Source organism: Spizellomyces punctatus (genome assembly GCF_000182565.1).
Source record: "Spizellomyces punctatus DAOM BR117 chromosome Unknown supercont1.9, whole genome shotgun sequence".
Classification (NCBI taxonomy): Eukaryota; Fungi; Chytridiomycota; class Chytridiomycetes; order Spizellomycetales; family Spizellomycetaceae; genus Spizellomyces; species Spizellomyces punctatus.
The window spans coordinates 154922-180129 of NW_015971545.1; the positions used below are offsets into that span (position 1 = coordinate 154922).

At 47.7% G+C, this 25208-nt stretch overlaps 5 protein-coding genes across 5 annotated transcripts; 3 read left to right on the forward strand and 2 right to left on the reverse strand.

Moving 5' to 3' along the window:
- Positions 1–3025: 3025 nt before the first annotated feature.
- SPPG_05434 (uncharacterized protein) lies at positions 3026–9012 on the forward strand. Its single transcript, XM_016753648.1, has 13 exons — positions 3026–3305; positions 3523–3578; positions 3645–3724; positions 3791–3911; positions 3970–4155; positions 4236–4383; positions 4450–4700; positions 4767–4853; positions 4911–5475; positions 5541–5619; positions 5689–6871; positions 6941–8028; positions 8091–9012. The coding sequence occupies exons 1-13, from the start codon at positions 3207–3209 to the stop codon at positions 8834–8836; spliced, it is 4689 nt and encodes a 1562-aa protein (XP_016607219.1). The 5' UTR covers positions 3026–3206; the 3' UTR covers positions 8837–9012.
- Positions 9013–9685: 673 nt separating this feature from the next.
- SPPG_05435 (uncharacterized protein) lies at positions 9686–11697 on the forward strand. The gene is made up of 2 exons (XM_016753649.1): positions 9686–9986; positions 10057–11697. Exons 1-2 carry the CDS (start codon positions 9920–9922, stop codon positions 11505–11507), a joined length of 1518 nt encoding a protein of 505 aa, XP_016607220.1. The 5' UTR covers positions 9686–9919; the 3' UTR covers positions 11508–11697.
- An 84-nt stretch (positions 11698–11781) lies between these two features.
- Positions 11782–18244, reverse strand: SPPG_05436 (uncharacterized protein). The gene is made up of 5 exons (XM_016753650.1): positions 17525–18244; positions 17330–17433; positions 16776–17265; positions 16557–16703; positions 11782–16479 (listed from the first exon to the last, which is right to left on the reverse strand). The coding sequence occupies exons 1-5, from the start codon at positions 18140–18142 to the stop codon at positions 11974–11976; spliced, it is 5865 nt and encodes a 1954-aa protein (XP_016607221.1). The 5' UTR covers positions 18143–18244; the 3' UTR covers positions 11782–11973.
- Positions 18245–18967: 723 nt separating this feature from the next.
- SPPG_05437 (CAMK/CAMKL protein kinase) lies at positions 18968–21194 on the reverse strand. The gene is made up of 2 exons (XM_016753651.1): positions 19310–21194; positions 18968–19231 (listed from the first exon to the last, which is right to left on the reverse strand). Exons 1-2 carry the CDS (start codon positions 21087–21089, stop codon positions 19119–19121), a joined length of 1893 nt encoding a protein of 630 aa, XP_016607222.1. The 5' UTR covers positions 21090–21194; the 3' UTR covers positions 18968–19118.
- A 274-nt stretch (positions 21195–21468) lies between these two features.
- On the forward strand, positions 21469–24981 carry SPPG_05438 (uncharacterized protein). Its single transcript, XM_016753652.1, has 10 exons — positions 21469–22561; positions 22638–22689; positions 22825–22997; positions 23093–23415; positions 23493–23602; positions 23678–23829; positions 23889–24155; positions 24217–24333; positions 24396–24485; positions 24556–24981. The coding sequence occupies exons 1-10, from the start codon at positions 22307–22309 to the stop codon at positions 24913–24915; spliced, it is 1899 nt and encodes a 632-aa protein (XP_016607223.1). The 5' UTR covers positions 21469–22306; the 3' UTR covers positions 24916–24981.
- The last annotated feature ends 227 nt before the right edge of the window (positions 24982–25208 follow it).

The window sequence follows — 25208 nt, forward strand, 5'->3', positions numbered from 1 at the left end:
ACCTCTGGATAGTTGCATTGTGACCGTCTGTGTTATTTTTGGTATACAATCATTTGCATGTAACATTCAATAATATGGGCAGTTAGTTTCATTGCATGTACTCAGAGGTTACCCAACCACGAAGGTGCATAAGTGATTTAGTATTTGTTAGGTATCGCATATAACGTACAGTTTAAGTATACGGAAACAAACGGTTAGTGTGAAAGTTGTTCTCTACTCTGTGAGCTTTAGCATAGCGAAGTATACACGGTGATGAGCCAACAGATGCTTAACCAGAGCTTTGCCGACCGGCCTTTATCAAGTTTAGCGTTACAAGGATGGCTACAGGTGGGTTGCCATTCAGAATTGCAAGTGCTGTGAATATCGTGGTGACAAACGGTGCCGTTGTGGAGAAAACACAAGGTTACTACTGAAAAAGGTTAATTCGTGTCGATATCTGGGAAGCTGGTTTTTACTGTATCTTATAATAGTGAAAATGACAAAATGGATGCGATCCAGCAACATATGTTTGCAAAATATGGACCAACCTTGCATTATATTGACAGAAATGGACCAAACGCATAGCCAGTAAAAGTTTGACACAGATGATTGCTATTTGTGATATTTCGATGCAAGATACAAACCTCATAGATGCTCTTAGCCTTAAATCTGTTTTTGAAGTTTTTGTCAATTGTTCTTCACTCTGTCATCGCTAAATAAAAACAATGTCCTCTCTCTCCCTCCTATATGCAAACTATTTACCTTTAAGAAGGAGCCACTCCAAGTGCTTTGTCACCTCGCCTCTGGAATTCTTGGTACTCTCAGAGTTAAACCTTTTGTAGATGTGCTAAGAGCATAATAGGAATGAAATGGACAGCGAGATACAGAAATTAGCAGCTGGGACACTTGATATCACGGTTTGTCCATTTCTGTCAATAAGATGAGAGTTGTGTCCAGCAAACATATGGTTGACTGGATCACGTCCATCTTCGTCATTGTCCCTTGATAATATCACAGCAGGTGCAATCCCCTCTTTTGACGGTGTCGCAAAGTGTCACTCATATCTGTAAGCCCTCGTTGTTGTCGCTAACAATTGGCTTGTCACTCATCTCTCAATGTGCTTTTCTGTAGACGTCACACATCCATGGACTGCTTCAGTATGGACTTGAATTTTAAACTCTATAAATAAGACTCGCTTCTCCATCTCCCATGTACAAGTATCACTTGACTTGACCGACGTTCAACCACCTCCAGTCTTCCCAGCGGTACCCACAACGCATTTCAATCTTCTCTGAGGAGCACAGCTAAGCAGAATCCGACTGGAGTTTGACAAGTAATCAAGTATCGGGAGTGATACTTTGCTATGACCTGGCCCATTCGGTAAGAGATGTTCATGGCTTGTTCTCTAAAAGCATTAGGAAATAATAAATTGTTAAGCTTCTACCGAGGTCCACTTGTATTTCAGCAACAGGAGTATCTCCGTCATCAGATCGCAGGGAATCTAGTGCCATTATGTGGCGAACTACTGATTAGCGAGGTATGTCCACTTGATCCGTTCCAATACATAAAAACGTCGTTTTCTTTGAGAATTTTCTCTCAATCAGACTGTTTCTATTATTGCATACTTAGATTTACGTTCCGAGCTTAATAGACAGCGACAGTCACCAGGTCAAGAAGTTCCCTTTCCATTTTCCGCTGGACAGCGTCGTTTCCGTGCTTCCCTCCCCAGTCTTGTGTGGTGACAACCTTGGCTCAACGACCACCGAGTCAGATACCTCCTTTTGTGAAACATCACGATCAGAGGTATATGTCGATACAAGCCTTGATAGCCGCGGGACATAGTAAGTCACATGCTACCATTTCCTGGTCAAAAAAAAGTACTTACAGTGGGGTGGACGCACCGCAATCAGCCCTGTCCCGTTTCAATAGCACGAATTGAAGAAGATATGCCAATACCGTTATGGCGATCTGTATTGATAATGGAATGTCATTTTCCGGTAACGGTACCCTGCGAGAGATGGACAATGGCGTCTCCGCGTCGAACCCTACATCCGGTAAGTCTTCCAAGTACTTGTGGTCTTCATCGCCAATTATCCAAGCTTCCTGATCAGCTGCCCAGGTTGTCTCTACAACTATTGATGAATCTGACAGGTATCTTGAGGCAGGAGAACGGAGCGATGCATCCGTGCGTACCTTCGCGGCGGCGACCGTGGTCGGTTCCTAAATGGGAGTTGCATTTTGACGCTGTTGTGAAGACCAGTTCATTCGAATTTCGATTTGCCTCTATCCTGCACGGCTGGTGGTAATATTGGTACAAGCTCTGGTACGGAAACCTGTTGACCTGGTGACTGTCGCAATCTATTGAGCTCGGAACGTCGCTTGCGTGCCTTCCTCCCCAGTCTTGGGTTTGTATCGACATATACTTCTGATCGTGATGTTTCACAAAAGGAGGTATCTGACTCGGTGGTCGCTGATCCAAGGTTGTCACCACTCTGCTCTCCACTAGTAACCGTTACCGGAACTGACATTCTATTATCAATACAGATCGCCATAACGGTATCGGCTATTAGAATGGGATAGGGCTGATTGCGGTTGGAAAGCACCCGCCAAGGGGGAGTTATTAGAAGGTGAGTTTGGATGAATGGCATGTGATGATATATCAAAGGTAACAGTACAAGGACATCATGGCTATTGTCAATCTGGCGATTAATTGATGATGGTCCTACGTAGGACATTCATGACTCTGGTCGCTTAACATCGGACATGACGCGGGAAGATCATCGTCGACCTGGTTTTCCTGTACTTTTCTGCATACTATAGACAATGTAGAAAAGCAGGCGGGGTAATTACTGTGCATCGGATAATAACTTCTGTATATGTACTCTGTAATATATCCGGCAATATCTGTTTAATGGAAAAGGGTCAAAGTCCAATTGAGATGTGCGTATGTAAGCACATTAACCACTGACCCCCGTGATCGCACGTGAGACAGCGCGATAGGGACAGATCAACGCCACAACTTAACCAGTATCAATTATCATCAGATCAACCATCGGCGCGACTGCTTTACAAAGCCCATTCCGGTTCAATTTCAAAGCAACGACAAAAGTCATCCCATATTCTTAGACCAAGGACAAGGACGTACGGAAAGTACGTCTTTGGTCCAGCTTTTATTTGCTGCACCGGCTCCTCGATACACAGCATACCCCACCTAGCGAACCGGCATCATGACGATACCGAGCTCAGACGTTCGAAGAGCGTTGGAGAGATACTATTTGGAAATTGCCAGTATTATATTGGCCCGCCAGAATCCGGCCACGGGATTGGTATGTTTTTTTAGGGTTATAAAGAGTGTGAGCTGGACGACGCCGAAAAAGGTGAAATGTACACGGCATGTCGCCGGTAACATTGGTGGACAAAAGTCTGCCCAAAGTTATCCTCGATGTTTTCCAACTTAGGGACCATAGGAAAAGCGCGAACAAATAGGAGAGCACGCCGACGTTCTCGGTTATTCATGTTTTTCTTTCGGCTTTTTATCTGCAGATACCCGCGTCGGTGGCGATAACCACTCATGGCGATTATCGGGATGCCTGGGTGAGGTAAGAGAGAGCACTCTCAGCTACGGATAGTATTTTGTGCATTTTCATTTATTGAGGGTTTATCAGAGACAATGTGTATTCGATCTTTGCCGTGTGGGGCCTGGCGCTCGCATATCGGCGCATTGATGATGATGATGGGAGAGGATGTGAGCGACGTGCTCTAACGCTTGTATGGTGAAACTTTGACGGCTGACGATATGTTCGGTTATCAGATGAACTGGAGCATGCCACGATAAAGACCATGCGTGGGCTTTTGTCTGCTATGATGCGACAAGCGGATAAGGTGGAACTCTTTAAGAATACTCAAGCTGTTCATCATGCATTACATGCCAAGTAAGGACATGCTGCGGAATAGACCATGTGATTTTGGATGTTCTAATTTACCTTGCAGGTACAATACGCAAACAGGTGGAACAGTCGTAGGAGATCACGAATGGGGCCACCTCCAACTTGACGCAACCAGTATCTTCCTCCTGGCTCTTGCCCAGATGACGGCAAGTGGGTTGCGGTTAATTTATACGATGGACGAGGTCCAGTTTGTGCAAAATTTGGTATTTTATATTGAGCGCGCATATAGGTGGGTTGTTTCTGTTTCCGCCTCTAATTGTGTGAAGATTATTAAGTGTCATCCCTGTACCGCGGATCGTGTTGATGTAGAACTCCTGATTATGGCGTATGGGAGAGAGGAAACAAAGTCAATCACGGGCAACCCGAGTTGAATTCGTCGAGTATTGGAATGGCTGTCGCGGCGTTGCAAGCCATCAATGGAATCAACCTCTTTGGAGCAAGAGGTGGACCTTCATCGGTACAGAAATAACATACTTTACGCATAGAGTGACTGAGTGACCGACCTCATCGACTGATTCACCAGGTCATACATGTTCTGCCCGACGAACTCACACGCAATGCAACTACACTCCAGTCCGCCCTCCCGCGTGAATCCGCGTCAAAAGAAATTGACGCTGCCCTGCTTGCTGTGATCTCTTTTCCAGCATTTGCGGTACATGATCCACAGCTTGTTGCCCGTACGCGGAACGAGATTGTAAAGAAGTTAGGGGGAAATTACGGGTTTAAACGCTTTTTGAGAGATGGCCATCAGACCGTCTTGGAAGACACCACTAGGTGCGTTGAGTTATTTAGTGGAGTCTTGTATTTTAGAGACTAAGATCAGATCACCCCATTTGGTAGGCTGCATTATGACCCATCGGAGCTCAAGGTGTTTGAAGGAGTTGAGTCGGAGTGGCCCTTGTTCTATACTTACATGATCCTGGATGGGTAAGACGCACACCTTGTTTTGAGAGTTGAAACCATATCTGACATGCATTTGTGAAGGCTTTTTCGAGACGATTTCGATCAAGTGAGAGAGTATCGTCGAAAGCTTGATCCATTACTCGTCGATTCAGCAAGAATTCCCAAATTCAACCGTGAACGCATAGCCCACGCATCGCATCCATCTTCCATGACACGTTCCCCATCTGTCACAAAGCAAACCCTTCCCCCAGCTCATATGCGTCTGGTCCCAGAGTTATTTATCGTTCCCCGCCAATTGGTGGAAGCAGAGAAAGCTCAGCCGGGCTCACAAGAGCGTGTTCCAAATGAGAACGTTCCACTTGTTTGGGCGCAGAGTTTATATATTCTGGGTAACTTGATATACGATGATCTCCTATCGCCTGCAGAATTGGATCCACTTGGTCGTAGAATTGCTGCTAGTCGTCGTAAGAGCCATTCAGAAGTGGTTGTTCAGGTGGTACTCTTGTCGGAGGATGAAGAGCTCCAAGAAAAGTTGATGAAATTCGGCTTGGATACGCAGACAGTTCAAAACTGTGCCCCGGTGACAATTTCACCTCCGTCGGCATTGAGAGATGCGTATACCGCTCTAGGCGAGAATCCAAAATTGGTAGGCACCTGACATTGGCGAAACTAGTAATTGGCTTATAGGCATTGATTGTGCTTGATATCCAGAAATTGACCGGCAGGCCTAAGCGGCCAATTGGTACCCTCAGCACTTGCAAATTGTATCGCTGCCAGGGGAGGCTTTATGGTGAGGCTCTTGTTGCTGTCTCTACGATACATGTTAGTTTTTTTTAAAATGATCCTTTTTGTTTATCAGCGTTCACTCCTCACTTTATGGATAAGGAGGAGTTCTATCTTGTCAGCGACAATGACTATTTGGTTAGTCTTTTTGAACAGGAACTATCGTTTGTCCGAAACCACTGGTTCTCCACTGGACGACCGACGATGGTCGTCATGCTGACACGTGAAATGCTCGGAGGGCTGCGCGGTGCCGAGCAGAAATCCCAAGGATGGCGCACGCGTTCTGCCCACAGCAGCAAACGCAACCTTCTGAATTTCATGATGTCCTTGCGATCTGGTAATGTCGGTGGCGTCCGGACACGACTCGGTCGCCTGGGTGATATGATCAATACCGCTTGCATTGAGAGTTTGGACTTCCTTGTGAGTGCTGAGAACAGTGACTACGAGGACTGGGCCACGTTGTTGAAGGGAGAAGAGACTTGTTTGGAGGCTTCCAGACTGTCGTATTCGGAGCACGATACAGAAGAGACGAGCAAAGAGCGAATACATTCCGCGGGATCGTTACCTCGAAGAAGGATCCGACGACGTGGAAGTATGGATTTAATGAACCCGAAAAGTCCCTTGGCGAGCCCCTGGTATACTGATGAGCCTTTATTGAGCGATTCGTTCATGCTTCATGATCATGTAGACCATGATCAGAGACCTGCAATGGGTCTCGTAGAAGAACAACCCATCAGAGTGCATTCACCTATTCGTGGTCTAGCCACGAACTTGTTTGAAGACAAGCAAACTGATGGAGCTGTGACCACGGACGGTGAACCTGCTCGGACCGACGGTGAATCAGAAAAGGACAGCGCTCAGAGCGGGACTCCCCCAGAAGTTCTCACTTTGACACTCAATGACCCAGATCGTGTGGATGAAGCCATCCAGCTTCTGGAGCGATCTGCGAATTTATACGATCAAATCGATCTATTGCACTACCTCCAGTCTTGTCAAGGGCTGGATTATTACATCAAAAACCTCGGTACAATCTCCAGCCTGCTGGAAGAAGTGTACGTCAAGGCAATGCATTTGCGACAATGGAGCATTGTGCGGCAGGCGGCAGGGTTGTTGAAGAAGGTTGTCAACTCGTTGACGATCAATGTGGCGGATCTTTTGATTCGTCAGCGCCCTGTAACAGTGGGCTTTGGAACAGAGGAGACATTTATCACTTCTCCAATGAACCCGGGAGCTTTGAAAGAGTTGATTTATCAACATTGGTACGTCATTTTGTGAGTCGTGACCGGATTCCCAGTTGACCTGTGACTGACTTACCTGTGGCAAAACAGCGCCAGCGATGTACGGGAAGCGCCGCTGGTACAAGAGGTTTTAACTTACCTCGGCTCGTTCATTCGGGGAAATCCACACATGTTCGAAGGTATCATGCGTATTCGCACGCACTTTTTCATCATTGCGATGAGAGAAGAGATTTCGCGCTTGAAAGGCTGCAACGAAGAAGAAGCTGTAGAACATCTTATGCAGCTTAGTCCCTACGAAATGAAGAGCGTGCTTGGTCAAGTGCTGGCTGCTCACGACAATTGTAATGCACCGGATGCAGCGCCGGGATTGTCCTCTGTGGCTCGTTGGAAACATCTTGGCCATGTACAGGTACAGGGAACCGAGTCAACTTCATTGAGGCTTTCGAACATTGGAGCCAATTTGCCCACCGAATTGGCGATCAGCGTCCAATCCGCTGGATTTGCGGCTGGCAATTTTGCAAAGATTGAAGTTAAGCGGGATGGAGCCATTCAAGCCATCCGAGGTGCGCTCGGACGTGGATTGAATGTCGCGGTTTTAGATCCGTTGGATGGAACGGTTTTAGAAAGGGTGTCATTTGATACTCACATTTCCAAGGAAGAGTCGGAAGATTTCGCGAAATTGGTTGAATGGCTGGAGCCGGGAATGATTGTCGTTGTGGCTGCGATGGATGATGCAACGGATCATTTGACAGATACCGCTCTGTCGGCTTGTGAGAGGTTAGGATCCGCTCAAGTGAGGAACGTAAAGTACCGAGACTCGTGGTGCATCATTGGTGAAAAGGGTGCCGAAAAGGGCTCTGTACCAGAATCGCATCGTTCTGCAGACAAAGGTCCTACAGACGTGCTGACACGGGACATTGATCTTGGGCAGCGTCGGAAGAGTATTTTGAATCACGGAGGAACAACATCGAATGCGACGGCGATGACACTGTTGTTGCCTTCGCAGGGCAGGTGGTTGAGGCGCCGAAAGAATGATGGGGCTTTGAATCGCGTCCCACCAGACTTTTATCCAAAGGTTTGGAATGTTTTGAGTCGAACGGAAGGGATTGTGGTTGGGAAACAGTTTCTGCCGAGCAATCCAACAGTGTATGAAAAGACTGCAGAGGAACTGAATTTTGGTAAGTATTTTGCAATATTTATGTTTTGAATTTCATTGGCGCTGACAAGCCTCTTTGTCCAGCTCTGCAAGTGGAATCTCTCCTCGACGTTATCCGCGATCCGGCCGAGCGACAAGTCGCTGCAGAGTGTCTCATGGTCATTTCTCGCATTGGTGAACGGAACCCTGAGATTCAACTTCGAAAAGGTCGACTGGATCTCATGTCCATTATTCGGGACGCCATCGAGACCTTTTGGAATCAATGGGTCAAGGAACATGCGTCTTCCCAACAGCCATCTGTTCAAGCGTCGCAACAAACCGATAAAGAGGGAACAGGGGAGATACCCAATCTTGTTCAGCAAGTCATGTCCCCGCTGCAACCACCTCTAATGAGTCGCACCTCTGGACGATCGTTGAGTGGGTTGAGCGTCAACACCAATGTCGGAGAGGGCCGCTTAAACTCCTCCACAGCACTTTACGCAAATTTAGAATGCACACCAGCGCAACAAGCTGGGCTCCTTTCTCAGCCATCCAGTGCCACCTTTACCAATTTCCCCAGTTTGCCTGCTCAATCTGGAACCAACAATGTGGGCAATGACTGGAGTTTTGAACGCAATGAGCGGATTGCCCGACGCTTGTTTTTCGATTTGCCTCAGGATGCGATATCGTCCACAACGTCCTCGTCCTTTGCAGGATCGGAGACGGATTCTGCATTGGGGAGTATGAGTACGACCTCGTCTACTGTTCATGAAATCGGAGGCACTATGGAATTTTTAGCGGGTAGCTGTGTGAAGTTGCTCTGTGATGTCAAACTTGGAGGGGGATTTTGAGACGAAGATGCAGTTCAAGGGAGATGTTGGAATTTGAGGTGTCTCTCTGGTGCTTGAACCGAGAGAATTTATTTACGGACCAATGACTTGTGTATGTAGATGTTTTTTCCCCCAATGGGTATGTACATCAAATGTGACGGGACCAGTCTATCATATCACTATCGATTGGGACATGCACAGAATCCATAGGCACAATATTGCCCAACAATGCCTCATTGTGGCCATCCAGTAAAAGATATCAAGGGTTTCCTATACCTTGGACCTCGAACCATCTTTTGTTCTTTGCCCGTCCCACAAACAAGTGATTTTGCTGCCTGTGACGTGCGCTAGTGTCCCCTCTGTTCATCAGCTATGGAGATTAAAAGTTGTGTGTGTGTGTGTCGCAGCCCAAAACTTGTTTGTTCCAATAAATGGTAAAAGGCCGCTGGACGTGCATCGCTACTACTACATCACCAAAGCAGAGGCCACCCCGAGGTAACCAGCGGTGGCTACGAGCCTGGTACTCTTAAAACCGGGAACTCGTCTGAAAAAACGTTTGCCTCTCGCTGTTTTTGCGCATGGGTTTCAATGCAATGACGCCTGACAGCGACACCTGGGGACAAAAAGGTGTTCCAAAACCCCCCAAGTGTCCAGAGGCCCGGACTCGGTGCCTTCAATCATGTGAAGTGGCTTGTGCTCCAAATGTGACGCACAAGTGCCACCGCGTGGCTTGTGGACTATCAGCGACGCATCTGATTGGACGGCCAAGGTGCGGCCTACTTTAAAACGTGTTTCAAAAGCGTTTTACCTGATCGAGCGTCTGCGCCACTTCATAAGCAAAGTTAGAGTGTTGAAACTGGAAGGAAACGACGACGACGACGACAGGGGGATTTTTGCTTTTAGGTTTTCTTCCTTTAGGTTTTCTTCTTGCTGGAATTTGTCCTTTGTTGTCGAGATTTGCATCTGCGTTCTTTGGACACTTGCAAAAGCATTCAAGCGTTTTTTTTACTCTTCGGCACACACACACACACACACACACAGATTTACAGAGGTTTTGGCCGTTCACGGATCGTGTTCGCCAAAGGGTTTGTTTCTCCGACTTCTATGCCCTCTTTGATAGAGCGCTCGTCACGGCTTAAAAGGAGGTGTAAGGTGTCCGCTGGAGGCAAACGTAAGTGGAAAACGTATAAAGACAAAGGGCAGAGTTTTGGGGCGAGATGAATCTGACTTTATGAAAATAGGATCGAGGTGTCATAGATCACAAAATCATGGCTCTAAAAAGAAGCGTCCGATCCCAACGCCCACCATTATCAACCCTGGCGGGGCAGGCGGTCCTATTCGAATCACCTTTACCATTCCACTGCCAACGAAACCAACCGTCACGGTGATTGGCACTTCGCGACCTCCCATCGTAACACCCATCACCACCATCCTAGAAACCATTCCCAATCCAACCTTCTTTCCATCCTTACCGACACCTAGCCCTTCTCCTACACTGCTACCTCTGCCTCCACCTTTACCTACATTTTCATCATCATCATCCTCCTCATCATCATCTTCATCAGGATCAACGCCAGAACCAACAGTGTTGCCTTCCAACCCCTCACCTACCGACACCCCAAGCCCAAAGGGACCAAGTAATAAAGTAACCGAGCGGCCGACGATAGGCTCTTTTCCCACAATCACGCCAACCGGTATCCCTCTCCCAATAGGTTCCAATCCCGGTCTTTCACCCGTTGAGCGAAACGGTATCATCTTGGCCGCTGTCGCACTTTTGATAATAGGTGCCATTCTAGCATTTTGCTGCGTGAGAAGAAGGAACCGCCGACAATCACAGCAACTAGCAGCAGCTCGTGCCGAGGACAGCAATCTCATGGACGGAGCTGCATCGTTGGGCCGAGCCGACAGTGATTTTATCGCATACAGTAGGCCACCTGTTAGTGGGTCCATCAACGGTGCCGGTGAAAGGGATTCATTAGATATGGGTACGCCGGAAATGTCGGCGCTGGAACGACCGACCACGACCAACACCATCACCGGAATCGTGGACAGATACAATAGCACAGCACCTAATCTCGGAGCAGCCGGAGTAATGGGAGCAGCAGCACTAGGCGCAGGCGCCGTTGTGCTCCCCAAAGGCAAACAACGAGACTCGAACGGAACCATCACGCGCGACGCGAGTCCAGGCAACCCCAGCGCACTCCCCATGTACCGATTCTCCAAACTATCATTTTCAGATAGTAATGGACAAGAACCTATCGTCCCTCCCGAACAGATGGCCTTTACACCCACCCCCACACCGCTCGACATCTCCCAACCTTCCGCACCAGGCTCACCCCAACCCTACAACTACACCATTCTCCACGGCTGGATTCCACAACGCTCGGATGAATTATTATTAGAATCCGGGGACGCTGTGGCCGTTTATCAGGTGTTTGAAGATGCGTGGTGTGAGGGTGTGTGTGAGCGAACGGGGTTAGTAGGAATGTTCCCTATGGCATGTTTGAGAGATCCGAGGGGGGAGTCGGTGTCTGGGACGTCGCAGAGGGAACGATCGGTCGCGGGAAGTGTAGCGAGCTTTTTTGATGGGTTTAAAGGGGTAGAATCAAAGTTGGAGGAAGGAGGTCCAAAGAGGTATTCGAGTGTGTACACTGTGCCGACGTCGGGTAGGAATCAGGATGGGGAGGAGTAAAGGTTGGTAGCTGTAACATTTAGGTAGTTGCTTTTGACATTTACTTTTGGAAAGTGGGACTGTTTGGTTTTTATTTTTTTTTTTCCTACTTGCCTGTTCTTGTTGGTTTGGTGCATATTGCATACATGTAAGATTGTATATTTCTTGTATCATTTGTGCAGAGAACAATGTACATTCTTTGATGGTTGTGATGGACTGCAATTCTTCCTAATTTCGGGTGCTTCATTTCCAAGGCAAAAGTCATTACGTTTTCCTTTCTTCAATCAACTCAACCGTTTACAATCTTGGATTAAAAACGTAGAGCACATTCTGGCAAGTGCATGACACTATACTTCTAGGTGCTCGTCTATATTTTTACAATGTGCTTCCAATAGTGTTATAATTGGCGACAACAGTAATTGTCCAGGAGATGTCATATAGTAACAAACCATAGCCAAACAAAAAAAAAAGTTCCAAAATATCACAATCATGCCAATACACTCATAACTCTCTTTGAATCCGATCGATCACCCTGCCCAACACGCATCTTGAATCTCTCCAATTCAGAATTCAATTCCCGAATCTGCTTCTCATATGCTGCTTTAAGAGCCGTTTGGTTTTTAATCCACCCTTTTTCAACCTGCACGCGTTCTTGGGTGTGTTGTTCGAGTTTAACGACGATGGCGCGGACTTTGGCGTCGTAGGTGCGTTGGGCAGTCAGGTGGGCGGATTGGAGGGCATGTTTAAGGTGGGAGATTTGGGTTCGGAGGCGTGTGGTTTCATTGTTGTTTGTAGGTTGGGAGAGGGTGTACTGAAGTCGAGCTTTTTCTTCAAGAAGAGTTTGGATTTTAGAGTTGGCTTCGTTGAGTTGCGTTGGTGTGGGTTGGTCTCGGATGGATTGGAGGGTGTTGAGGAGGGTTTGGATACGGGTTTCAGAGGACTGTCGGTGTTGTTCTAAATAAGAGATGTGCGATTGAAGTTGGGATCGGGTTTGGGAGAGGGTAGCAATTTCAGTTTGGAGGGTCGTGTAAGTTTTTTCAGCTCGTATTTCAATTTCTTTGCGAAGGGTGCGTTCAGATTCGAGTTGGATTTCCAGTCTTGTTTTGTCTTGGAGGAGGGTGGGATCGGGGGGTGGATTGGAAGAGAGTTGGTTGAGTCGTTTGGTGAGAGTGGCGAGCTCGGTTTCTCGAGTATGCAAAAGAGAGCGTTGGGACTCCAGTTCTCGTTCCAATGTAGACCGTTGATGCTCCCAGGTTGTTTTGGACGTTTTCCAACCATCCAATTCCAACTTGCTCGCATGAACCTCTTTTTCGAGGACGAGGATACGAGACTCGGCTTCCTCTCGTCCTCGCTCAACCTTTCTCAATGCATCTCTGTTTTGTTTTTCAATCCCCTTGATCTCGTCTTGAGCAGCTGAAACCAATTCTTCCAACCTCCGCTTTTCGGTCTCCCATTTCAATTTCAGTTGACTCCATTCAGCGGCTTCCCGTGCAGAGTTCTCCAACAGAGACCTGACAAACCTGTTTTCTTCTTCCAGTCGCAAATGCTCGACTTCAAGGGTTGTAAGCGTTTGTTTGAGATCCAAGAGTGTTCGCTCGTGATCGGTGCGTTCTTTTGTAAGAAGGATTTCGAGGTCGGATTTTTCGTTCCAGGTTTTACGGGATGTGGATTGAGTTTCCGTAAGGGAGGCCGAAAGAGTTTTGTTTGTGTTTTCCAAGTCGCCCAGCGTTTGAAGCGTTGATTTCAATTTTGCTTGGGTTTCTTCGAGTTGGGATTGGAGGGATTGAGTTCGAGCGGTATAGGTAGCCAACTCATCTGAAAGAACGTTTATTTTTTGAGCGTACTCTTCCGATTGGAGTATTGTCGCTTGATTAGCCTTCTCCGCATCGCTTACGGCCTGGGTGAGGCGTGCCTCCAGTTCCGTTTTCAAATCACTCAACCGGCGTACTTGATCTTCCAATTCACTGATTCGTGTTATGGGGATCTGGGAGTGAGACGAGAGATCCAGTATGTGTTGACGTGCACGGTCGTTTTCAGAGGTCAAGTCTGAGATTTTAGCGAGGAGGTTCTTGTTTTGGGTTTGGAGGGAGGTGATGGTAGATGCAAGTGTACTTATTTTGGATTCCATGGCTGCTTTGTCTGTCTCGTGTTGCTGGTGTGCCATGTTCAGGAGATTGGTCAGGTTCGTCCGGATTGTAAGTGGGATGTGGGAGGTGGTTTGGAGATGAGTGATGAGGGTACCCAGAGTGGGTTGGGTATCGAGTAATTGAACCAAATCACGATCAAAACGAGTCGTTTCCTGGTCTTTTTGTGATCGCTCTTGTTCAAGGGTTTGTTTGAGAGCCGTTATCATCTCCTCATATTCCGTCTTGATGGTTTCTACTCGTTCATTCCACTCTTGCTCGCGCTCTTGCATGGATGTCGTGTTGGCCGCTTCGCTTTGCTCGACTTTTAGGATCCATTCCCGTCGTTCAGCTTCCATCGTCTTGGTTTGCATCTCCAGGGCCTCCTTGAGGCTATCAATCTCTGCAACAAGACTCCGTTCCCATTCCCCTCGTTGAGCTTCCCCGCCTCGCGTTGCCTCCAATTCATGTCGAAGGGCCTCCATCTCTGTTAGCAACACCCCTTCCCGATCACGTCGTTCAAGAATCTCACGGTTCTTGGTCTCCAATTCCTCTTTGAGCTGCTCAAGACGATCCACAAGGTCCTGTTCCCGTTCTTGTTGTTCAGCAAGCTCACGTTCTCGTACCGCCAGTTGTTCTTCGAGACCCCCAACCTGCGCACCCAGCGTCTCATTCAACCGCCGATAGTCTTCCGCGAGTGAGCGGGCGGTATCCAAGTCATGAGATTGGGAATGAAGGGTGTGGGTCAACGTGTCGATGGTGGATTGATGGGATTGGAGATCAAGTGCCGTAGATGCAGTTAAACGTTCGAGATGGGACTCAGCGTCCATGGCACGTTGTTGCAAAGTGTTCAAATCAGACTGTAAGGAATTGATCGTGTTCTCTTGAGTTTGGGATAAGGACTGGAGGGTTTCGAGTGCGGTTTCGAGAGACTGGATGCGGGTGGTGTGTTGGTGTGTTTCCTCTGCATGGGCTTTTTGAAGGTCGGAGAGATTGGTTTCGAGGTCAGAGACAGTAGCCAAGATGGCAGTGTGTTCTGCTTCGCGAGATTGACGAAGGGATTTTTCGTGGGTGAGGGATTGGGTTAGGGTTTTGAGTTCAGTGTCGTAGTGGTTGAGGAGTGTCAAGAGGTCTTCTTGGGTGGGGTTTGTTTGCTGTTGGTCGGTAGAAATGGGTGGAGTCGTGAGGTCTTTAATCTGTTGACGGAGGGTTTCGATTTGTCTGTTTCGGGATTCAATGGCGAGGGATTCGGATTGGAGTTCTTGACGGAGAGTTTCAAGGTCGTTGGTGGTTTGTTCCGTGAGGAGGATTGCGCGGTCTTTTTCTTGTTTTTCACGTTCGACGTCAGCGTCTCGTTTCCGAATGTCGCGCTCAAGGTCTTGAATGCGGAGTGTGAGGGTGTGAGTATGTTGGGCAGAATGTTCGAGTTTGATGGTCGCATTGGAAAGATCTTGAGTTGTTTGATCCAGTTGATGGGTCGTGCGAACGAGCTGGCGTTTTGTTTCCTTGAGTTCGTCTGCGAGTTCGTCGGTGCGAAATGTGAAATCCGTTTGGATTTGAGTGAGAGTTGCCCGGGACTGTAATAATTCAGTTTGAAGAGTTTTGAGATCGGATTCAAGACGAGTTATGTAGGCTTCATGTGGATCCGGGGTTATTGTTGTCGTCGTCGAGTCTTGGCCGTCGGGGTCCTCCAAAGAGTCCAATTCCTCCTCCTCTCTTTCGCCTTCTTTGAGTTCCACTTGATCCTGCGCTTGTCCTTGCCCACGCTCAAAACCAGCTACACGGCCCCTCAACAACCGAACCTCCCTTTCCAGAACCCTCGTCCTCCTCTTCTCGGCCTCACACATGGCCTCCACTTGAATCACCCGGTCTTGAGCAGCACCCACCTTTCGCTCCGCCTCATCTGCCCGTCCAGTGGCCGCCCGCTGCTCCTGACCCAACATGGCAGCCCTCGCATCCTCGGCTCCCTCATGCTCAGCCAATTGCGCCAATAAATTGGTGACTTGGCTTTCAAGCGCTGCCGCTCGCTTTCGGGATAAATCTCGATGTAAACTGACTTGAGCGAGTTCGGATTGGGTTTGGTGAAGGAGGGTATATGTGTTTTGAATCTCAGTTTGTTTTTCATCAAGGTTTTTTTCGGCGTGATCTAGGAGGTCCACTGTGGTTGTCAGACGGGTTGTGAGGTCCGTTAAGGTGTTGTTGAGGTCGGGTGGTGTTGGATACTGCTGTGGAGTGATGGTTGTCAAGAGTTGAGTCCATTGGGTGGGGGTGGGAGTATCTTGTGTGGGTGTGTACCCGAATTTGGCGCAAAGGAGGTGCCAGACTTGAGTCCATTGAGGGTCGGTCGGCAACTGTGAATCCATTCTTGGCGAGTCTTCATGCGACGGAACTGCATTTGACGGGTGTTCACTCACCGACTCTGCAGTGATCGGTTCTTTATCGGTTGTGTTTGTTTTCGGTATCGTAATTGGCACACCTTGGTCAACGCTAGATGCCATCACCTCTTCTTCCTCCATGTTAGACAAATCCATCCCAGTCGAAGCCTCCCCTTCATCACCCGCATCTACACCCATTTCCACCTCTCCAACTTTATTCTGCACCAGACCTTCATCCATCGTCACCAATGCAGGATCACGATTGGCATCTCCCATTGAATCGCTCTCCTCAGAAACACTCTCATCCATTGTATGCACAACATGCAATTTCGTTTCCTCCCTCTGTTTCTCCAAACCATCATCCGCATCAACCTCCTCTACATCCATATCCTCATCAGACCCAAACTCGTCATCAAACTCTGACCCACCCACCGCATCCAACAAATCCGTACTCTCATCCTTTTCCACCTGTGAATGCGCACTGGGTACCAAATCCTACACACAACAACAACAACAAAAAAAATACTCAGCATGAAACTCAAAACCAAAACATATCATTTTACGGTACGTACCGTAAGACTAGCCTTGGATACAGAAGGAGATCTAGAATGTAATATGGATGATTCCGAGTAGGCTATGGAAGATGTTTCCGAATGAAGGGATGCTTCTACGATAGAGGATTCAGAGTCGAGTGCGATGGAGATGGCTGATATCTGAAACTATGGTACAGAACGCGGTTTTTGTGAGATATGTGGAAGAGATGGAGCAGTTAAAAGGAGGGGGAAACGTACTTCGTTTGGGCTGGGTGTGGGGAAAGTGGCCTGGGGTGTTGGTTGGGGTTTTGTGTTTTCTGAAGTATATTCTTCGTCATCTTCATCTTCATCGTGATCTTCTCCCGTGTCCTCATCCTCACCGTCATCTTCACCTTCATCCTCTCCCACGTCTTCTAGCTGCTTGACTTCATCTTTTACTAGTTCTCCATCTCCATCGCTCTCCTCATCCTCATCACCCTCCTCATCACCTTCTTCATCACCCTCATCCAAACTCCCAAACTCCAAAACCGGTTCCACCACTCCCGATTCCCCACTCACATCCTCCACACGCCCCTCATCATCCCCCTCATGAACCCACCCCTTCTTTTCCCTCCTCTCCCACTCCTCCCAGACCTTTGCGTCCTTGTCATCCCTTGGCGTCTTACCATGCACATCCCGTAAAGACGGGTCCGCTCCATGGGTAAGTAAAAGAGGAATCAGGGCCGGTGGAGATACATGGAGGGGAGTCCTATGAAAACATAAAGTTCAGACATATGATTGTTTGTGGGTGTGTGTGAGGGGAGTGGACGTACTGGAGGAGATTATTGGGGAGGTTGGGATTGGCGCCTTTGGAGAGGAGGAGGGGTGTATAGTCCGTATGCGTAAGCAGGGAGTAATGAAGGGGTGTATTTCCATCCTTTAAAAAAAAAAAAATAGTGGTATCAATACAAAAGTGTTAAACCCACCCAAAATAAAAAGCAATTTGCGAGTGCGAGTTGGTATATTACCTTATCACGAAGATTCACATCCCCACCCACCTCCAAAACCTTTTGAATCCCCTCTTTACTCCCTCCAACCGCCAAATGCACAATCCCCATCCCGCGTCCATCAACAGCGCCGACATTTGCACCCGATTCAACAAGCAGGGATACACACGCAAGCTGCCCAGCAAGCACAGCACATAAAAGCGGTGTCCGTCCATCCAGATCACGAGCCTCCATATCGGCATATGGGAGTAAGAGGTTGATACAGGGGATGGAACCTAGGCGGGCGGCAAGGTGGAGGGCAGTGAAGCCATGGTGAGTGTCCCGTTTGTTTGGATCACGGGTCGAAAGGAGAGATGGGATTTTTTTGAGGTTGGAAGTGTACACTGCTTTATGGAGTGTGTTGAGTTTTTTGGGGTTGATGGGTGGCAAGGTGGGTGTCAATGACTGGGCAAGGGTGGATGATATAGATGCGGAGGTGCTACGAGAGCGTGGTCGGAGCATGTTGCGGAAACTGGTGCTGAGAGAAGGGGAGCGGCCTCGAGGGGAACCTTTCGGGGACCCGCGGGGAGAACCATCTCGACTATCTTGATGGTCGTCTTGGCTTTCGCGGGATTTGCGGAGAGAGAGTTTACGGATCATTTGGAGATTTGTTGGTTTTTGGGATTTATTTTGAAAGCTCGTTTATAAAAAAAAAACTTGCAAAAAAATAACCATATAACAAATCCTCCCAGAAAAACATACAAGATCCCACTCTAGTAAGACAAAAAGAATGGAGACGCGCGCAACTGATAAACCCATACACACCCGACCGATCGGGCCAAAAGCACATGCACCCCATATACACATACACTTCCTACATACGCCTCCTACATATATATATGCAGCTACCTACACATATACCATACATGCATACAACAAAAGAATAACCGGCAACATGATATGAAAGACTGGCAAGATCCATACATTCTACATGCAACCATAAAGACCTCAACGCCTCCGATAACACAAACCAATACACACTTTCTGCATTCCATCCTTCTGGTAACTATCCTACCCGCACATGCAACACATTTTCCAAGTCAATTTGCATCTACCCACATCTTCCCAATCTTCTCATCCTCTTTGGTCAACATCCCCGCACAACCCAGAGCGGAGGGGGATTACGTACACAGCCAAGCCACTCGCGCGTCACTGCAAGTCACCATCAATTGGAGATACACACGACCATCACCGACAACAAGATGAGGATAAAAGGATATAATACTATACACTTACCCATATGCAAAATTAAGGTATGGATATATTGCCTTTTAAAAACAAACCATGCAAAAACCTACCTATACGTGAAAACCCCATTTCAAAAATGTACACTCTCATTGCAAAATATAATATAGTCATACTCCAATGTGCACGCACACACTTTGCTTTGTTTTGTTTTGTTTGAACATGGTTCAAAATAGATTACCCAAAATCCCCAAGAAAAAAACACAAAAACACCACATGTATATATACATGAAAAAAAAAACAATATCAAACGGAGACGGGTGTGATAAACACACCATGATATCAAATAGAGTAAAAAAAAAAAAAACACCTCCCTCCCCCCAGCGAGTGCTTAGATATCCTCCCCTTCACGAAACCGCAACCAAGGATGCGCACACATTTCATCAACCGTGGCTCGTTGGTAGGGTTGGACCGTCAACATGCGCTTAATAAAGTCGCGATGGTCTAAACCAAAAAAAAAAAACTACACGGTCAAATACAAATGCAAAAATCATGCGCAATGAAAACATAAACGCAACATACCAGGTTCAACACTCTCTGGAAAAAACACAACCCCCGCCAACGCACTCTCAATATTCTCAAAAGGCATGGCACCACCAGTAGCAATCATATACAACAAACACCCCAAAGCCCATATATCCGCTTCCGGACCCCGATACAATCCACCAGCCAGGATTTCAGGCGCCGAAAACAAGCGAGTACCATAAACAGCAAAATGACCCGTATTCTTTTGTGACATGCCAAAATCAACGAGTTTAATATGGATCGTGTCGGTGATGATCACGTTTTCGCCGCGAAAGTCGAGGTAGCAGTAGTTGTGGAGGGAAAGTTCGCGATAGGCAGAGACGAGTTGGCGGGAAAGGCGGCGTTGGATGGAGGGGTGGAGGGGGTGGTAGAGAGCGAGGAATTCGTCAAGGTCCCCTGGATGGCCGTGGCGGGGGCGTGTGAGGGAAGTGAGAGGGGGTTGGGGCCGGGAGGCGAGGAAAGTGAGGCGGAGAGAAGTGTCAGCGAGTGCCGGAGGGGGTGGGGTGACCCATCCGTCTCCAGAAAGAGCGTCGTTGTGCTTGATATCGTTTGGGGTGGTGGTGGTGGTGATGGGAGAGGGCGACGAGGACGTTGGGATCGTGGGTGTGGGGGGCGAGTCTGGGAAGCGCTCAGGAAAGCATTCGGGGAACCGACGTTGGCTCGTCCGTGTGGTCCTTGTTGTGGAACGTGTCAGGCTAGTGCTGCTTTTGTTTGTCGTTCTTGTAGTCGGATTTCGTGTGACTGCCGGAGACTCGGCATTTGACAAGGACTGCACATCCCCTTCCAAATGCTGCAAGAAATGCACCACTTTTTCCATAATAATGACATAAAATACGTCGTCCGCATAAAGAGCGAGAAAGCCAACGATATTGGGATGTTTAATGTTGCGCATAATGTCTGCTTCGACGGGGATGGGAAAGGGGTATGCATCTGTGATGATGAGACTGGCTGGCGCGACACGATCGCGTGCAATGAATTTTGCGGCAACGGGTTTGCCGTCGAGACGATCGAGAGCGTCGGCAACGAAACCGTTCCCACCGTAGCCCAAGAGGCCAGTAAAAAGGTAGCGGTTCGAGAGTTCTTGGGGGAGCGTGTTGATGGTTTGTGCAAAGACGCGCATGACATTGTCGACTTCGTCATAGACTGTGTCTGCCGCGTCGGCCAGCCCCCCAGCAATCGTCTGGTCGGCAGGGAGATGTGAAGAGCCATTTTCTTGTTGCCCTGTCAAACTAGGACGCTGCCTGTCACCCCAATCTTGCCAAATTGACCTTTCCACTTGTAGTTCTTCTTCCTCTTCTTCTTCGTGTTGCTCTTCTTCGTCATCCTCATCGTCAAAGGGATGAAATGTGTTTCGGCCAATTAGACGAGTCTTTATGACTGTTCTCCCCTTTGCATCTGTGCGAATTTTAACACGAACGTGCTCTGTGGTACTTGATGGACGGAGGAAAAATACGAATGAAAAGCATCGAAAGAAGATGCGTCTCAGCCGTCTCCAAAATGGTATGCGCCGTGGGCGAGGTAATGCCGAGTGTTCAGAGACGTGGCGTGATGGGAGGGGGCGAGAGACTGAGCGGCGGAGAGGGGAGGGGGCAGAAGATGAGTGCACAAGGGCAGCTTGTGGAGCGACAATGTACGAGGCAAAGCCGTTTGTTCTTGTTGGACTACTAGTCGTCGCAGGTGTCGTAGTGAACAGAGTATCGGGAGAGACGCCAGAGGAGGGGGGAGAGACAGGGAAACTGGGTTCTGAGCCCTGCGCAGGCGGGGGATAAGAAGCCATTTGGGTGAAATGGCCCCAGAGTGTCCACAGTCGAAAAAGGTGACTCTCAAGTGATGCCGGCCGCGACCCGTCCCCTAATCAGCAAATGCACTCTCCCCAACTCTGCAAATGCACAAAACGTGCAGCGAGGTATCCCCAAGCGTACGAGAGCGGGCGTGCGGGTGTGCGTAAGAATGTGTGCGTGTAAATGTGCGTGCGTAATGCGCAACTCTGCCTGTGCCGGGTGGAATGCCAGTGTGCCAAAAAGGACGAGAACGACGACGAGAAGCGCTTTGAATGCAAATGCTAAATCACGTGAGAAGATAAGATCACATGACCATGACAAGAGTTTGAATCAAAGCAAAGTAAATGGCATTTCAGTCTTCCTTCTCGCAGATGGAATGAATGCAAGATATTCTTCATATATGATACACCCACACAAAGATGTACATTACGGATGTGCATATGTATCTGGGAGGAGGAGATGGAGGGAGTGTGATACGGGGTAATTGACAACTGAAAGTTTGAACTCTCATTCTTGGATTCACTAAACGCATTGATGAAGGCTTTAAACAAGACATGTTTTTTCTACTCGTTCATTCAAAGCCTCATTAGACTGAACCTAAACCTTGTTTATTTTCGATGCCGCCCCGTGTCTCGTAGCGTCATATCCAAGATTCATAACCTTCACGCCAATTGTGATATTCCATTTCCGTTACGTATTACTTGGTAGATTATTCAGGTACTTTTAAGCAATGTCTACAGTGGGACACCATGTAATTCTCTAGAGCGACATCGAATTGCAATCTGATGCATCAAAATGACAGAGATTGTTTACTCTATACATACAGTGTGACATTCCATAGTCTACTATATCAACATATGAGATATGCATTGAGAAACCTATTGTCAAACACATTTCTGAATCCACTCTAGAAATACAAGCACAAGGACCATTATTCTTTTATTGCTGCATTTACACGAATGGCCATCTCTCTCTTGAAGAAGGATCGTGTGGCTTGGTCGTGACGGAGGTTCGTGACGTAACCAAACTGGTTCAAAGTGTGCTTTTGGGCTCTAGCGTTTTCCTTCTTTATGGCTTTGGCAGTTTGACAACTGTCTGGTTTTCTTCCCCTAACCAACAGCAACATTTGCAAGTCGCAACCCGTGCATTGCACAATTTGCATATTTGCAAAACATCTCGACACTCATCAACTGACACCCGCGCGACAACACACATGGCAACACCAAACCCATCCCTCCCCCCACCCGACGTACCTATCCTCGCAACACTCGACACCTCCGACCGCCCCTTTGAAGACATTATCGCCGACACCGCATCCCCTGTCATAGAATCCATTCTAGAGGACCGCCCCATCTTGCCCATCCCACGCTCCGCAGACGGTGTGGTTGTCATTGACGAGGGCCCACATGTGCAAGAGACAAGTGTGAGAAAACGGCTTGTTGGCAAAGTCAAGACGGTTCTAAAAGAGGTGTGAATGGTGTGTGTATGATTATTTCGGTCATTGGGAGGGTAAATAAACTGGATTTTGGTTTTGAATTTGTTAGAGGGTTCGAAAGCAGGCTCGTGCTGCAAAGGATTTTGTAAAGTGCTTTACAGGTATGTGTTTTTGGCCCCTACTCTATCGTTCATTGGCTAGCACCAACATATCATCATCGGCTGTTGTGGTCGCCTATTACCATTGGCCTCCTTGTCATGTGTCTTGGTCATTAACCCATTTGTTGATGATCGCAGAACCGTATATACCACCCCCATCCAAACGCGCCGCCAAATCCCTCTCCATCACATCCATGAAAGATGCAGGAACAAGATTTCAATCCGCCATATCGCCCTATATCGACGTCTTGGAATACACTGTCAAATTATCGAGATGGGAAGATCCGTGGAAAACGGGCGGATACGCAGTGGTAATATTCCCCCCTCCCCTCTGCTTTAAAGCCGATTCGAAAAAAAAAACACATGCAAAATCATAATGGATAGTTTTACTTTTTTAAAAAATTAGCTCTACTTTTGGGCTTGGTACGCTCGGTACCTCCCCTACATGATCCTCTTTGCACCCCTCGTAGGTCTCTTGTTCACCTACATGGATACCCACTCCCATCCCATCATCCAAGGACACCGCACCACCCCGCAAACAGCTTCAACGCAAGTTGGCGTCACATCCAGCCTCGCATCCGCTGCGACAGAGAGCTTTCATTATGCTGTGCATGGGGCGCCGGCGAGTGCGAGTGCTTGGTGGAAGGCACTCGGGGATTTGTATGGGACGGGGCGCGAAGGGTTGGGGCTGTTGGAGGATACGAGTGTTGTGTTGGAAAAGGTTAAAAAGTAAGTGTCCTGTTTACCTTGTAGCGTTTTCAAAAGCAGGTGGTAATGGTTTGCCCGGCGTCCGAATGATATTACAGTTTACTTGTATGGCGCGTCCCAGAAAAAACAGCGCAAGCAGCTCTCTTTTATACCGCTTTCATCGCCATCCTCCTCACCGTACCTTTCCCTACCCTCTTTTACTGCTCCCGTATGTACAAACTCCATACACTCTTTGTTATCCACTTGCACCTATTCACCTCTAGTCATTTTCGTTGCTTGGTAGAATTCATTTTCGGGTGGTACTTTTTCGTCATTTTAGCGCTCAAGCACCATTTTCCACGCTACAGAGATGAATTTGACCCCATCTCCAATTTCTTTGAGAACATACCTTCCGATGCCGACTTGCGCGAAAAGGACGCTATTGAAAACGAAAAGGTAAAAGAAGAGACTATTTTACGTAAATATTGATGAAAACATTAACACACCAGATACAGCCCACGCTTCCATCTATTCTCAACCTCCCCCCAACACCCGTCCTCGATACTTTTACATGCATCCACACAAACCCCACCGCCATCCTCTCCTCAACATGGGGCACCATGTACACAACGCCCACACACTTGGCCTTTGTACCTAAATTCTCAGAGACATGCGTGGTGATCCCTGTGATGGACGTACAAAGGATACGTAGGATCCGGATTGAGAGTCTATTACCGGGGAGTGGACGCGGGATTGGGGTTGGATTGGAGGGCGGTGTAGAGGTAACGTATGTGTGCTTCACCATCAGTATGGCTTATAATGTTGTTAATAATTTTTTTATAGTATGTGTTTACGAGCTTTCCGGATCGGGAGGCGGTGTATAGGCATTTATGTGAGATTTGTTCGATACCCCTTGATGCACCTTTGATACCCTCTTATGTCGAAAATGATGGCGAAAAGGTTTGAAAACTCTCCCACGTCATGGTCACCCGGAGGGTTATTGTTCTCATGCATTTGTTTAGGTACCGGATGACACAACAAGCGTATCATCATGCACATCCTCGGCAACAGATTTCACGGCAACTGGGTATAGCGTCTCGGATACACAACTCGTAAGGATCAAATGAATATTGTGTTTTGCCCTACTCCAACAACGAGATACTCAAACACACACGTTTTTAGCCAACCCATCCCCACATCCACATCACATCCCCCAAAACGCACACAAACCCGCTGGGTATCCCAACACATACAACCTACCTTATCATGATCCCCCAACTAAATATCTCCACGCGAAGACGATACAAGGAATTTGTCGCACTGCGTAAACAACTCCAACATGCAAAAAAATCCAACACTCAAGCACCAGCTTTGAATGTAATGAACGTGGCGGAATTGCCAGAAAAGAAACTTTTTGGAAGATTTGATCCACAGACGATACAGGATCGTCAGATTGCATTGGAGAGGTTTTTGAATGCGCTTGCTGTCAGGCCTGAAGTGTGGAGTTGTGAGCCTTTTATAAAGTTTATTAGGGGGGAATAAGTTGTGGTGTTGGATTGAATATTCACATATTGAATATACGAATTCCCTTCCTGGATAGCATAAAACACACGTTATTGCGTGAATTGATGTGATGAGTTTGTTACAGAGAGTGTTTCTGACCAGGACGATTCATGATCGTCAACAATGCTGCATTGGATTTGAAAATGTCCTTGGTATGAGGCTCAAAGTGTGTAGTTGTGGAGTCTGTATCATAGCAAGGACCTGTCCATACGAGATACGGTTATGCAGCCAGGATGTAATGTGCCCACACGATCAATAGTCATTATGCCCCA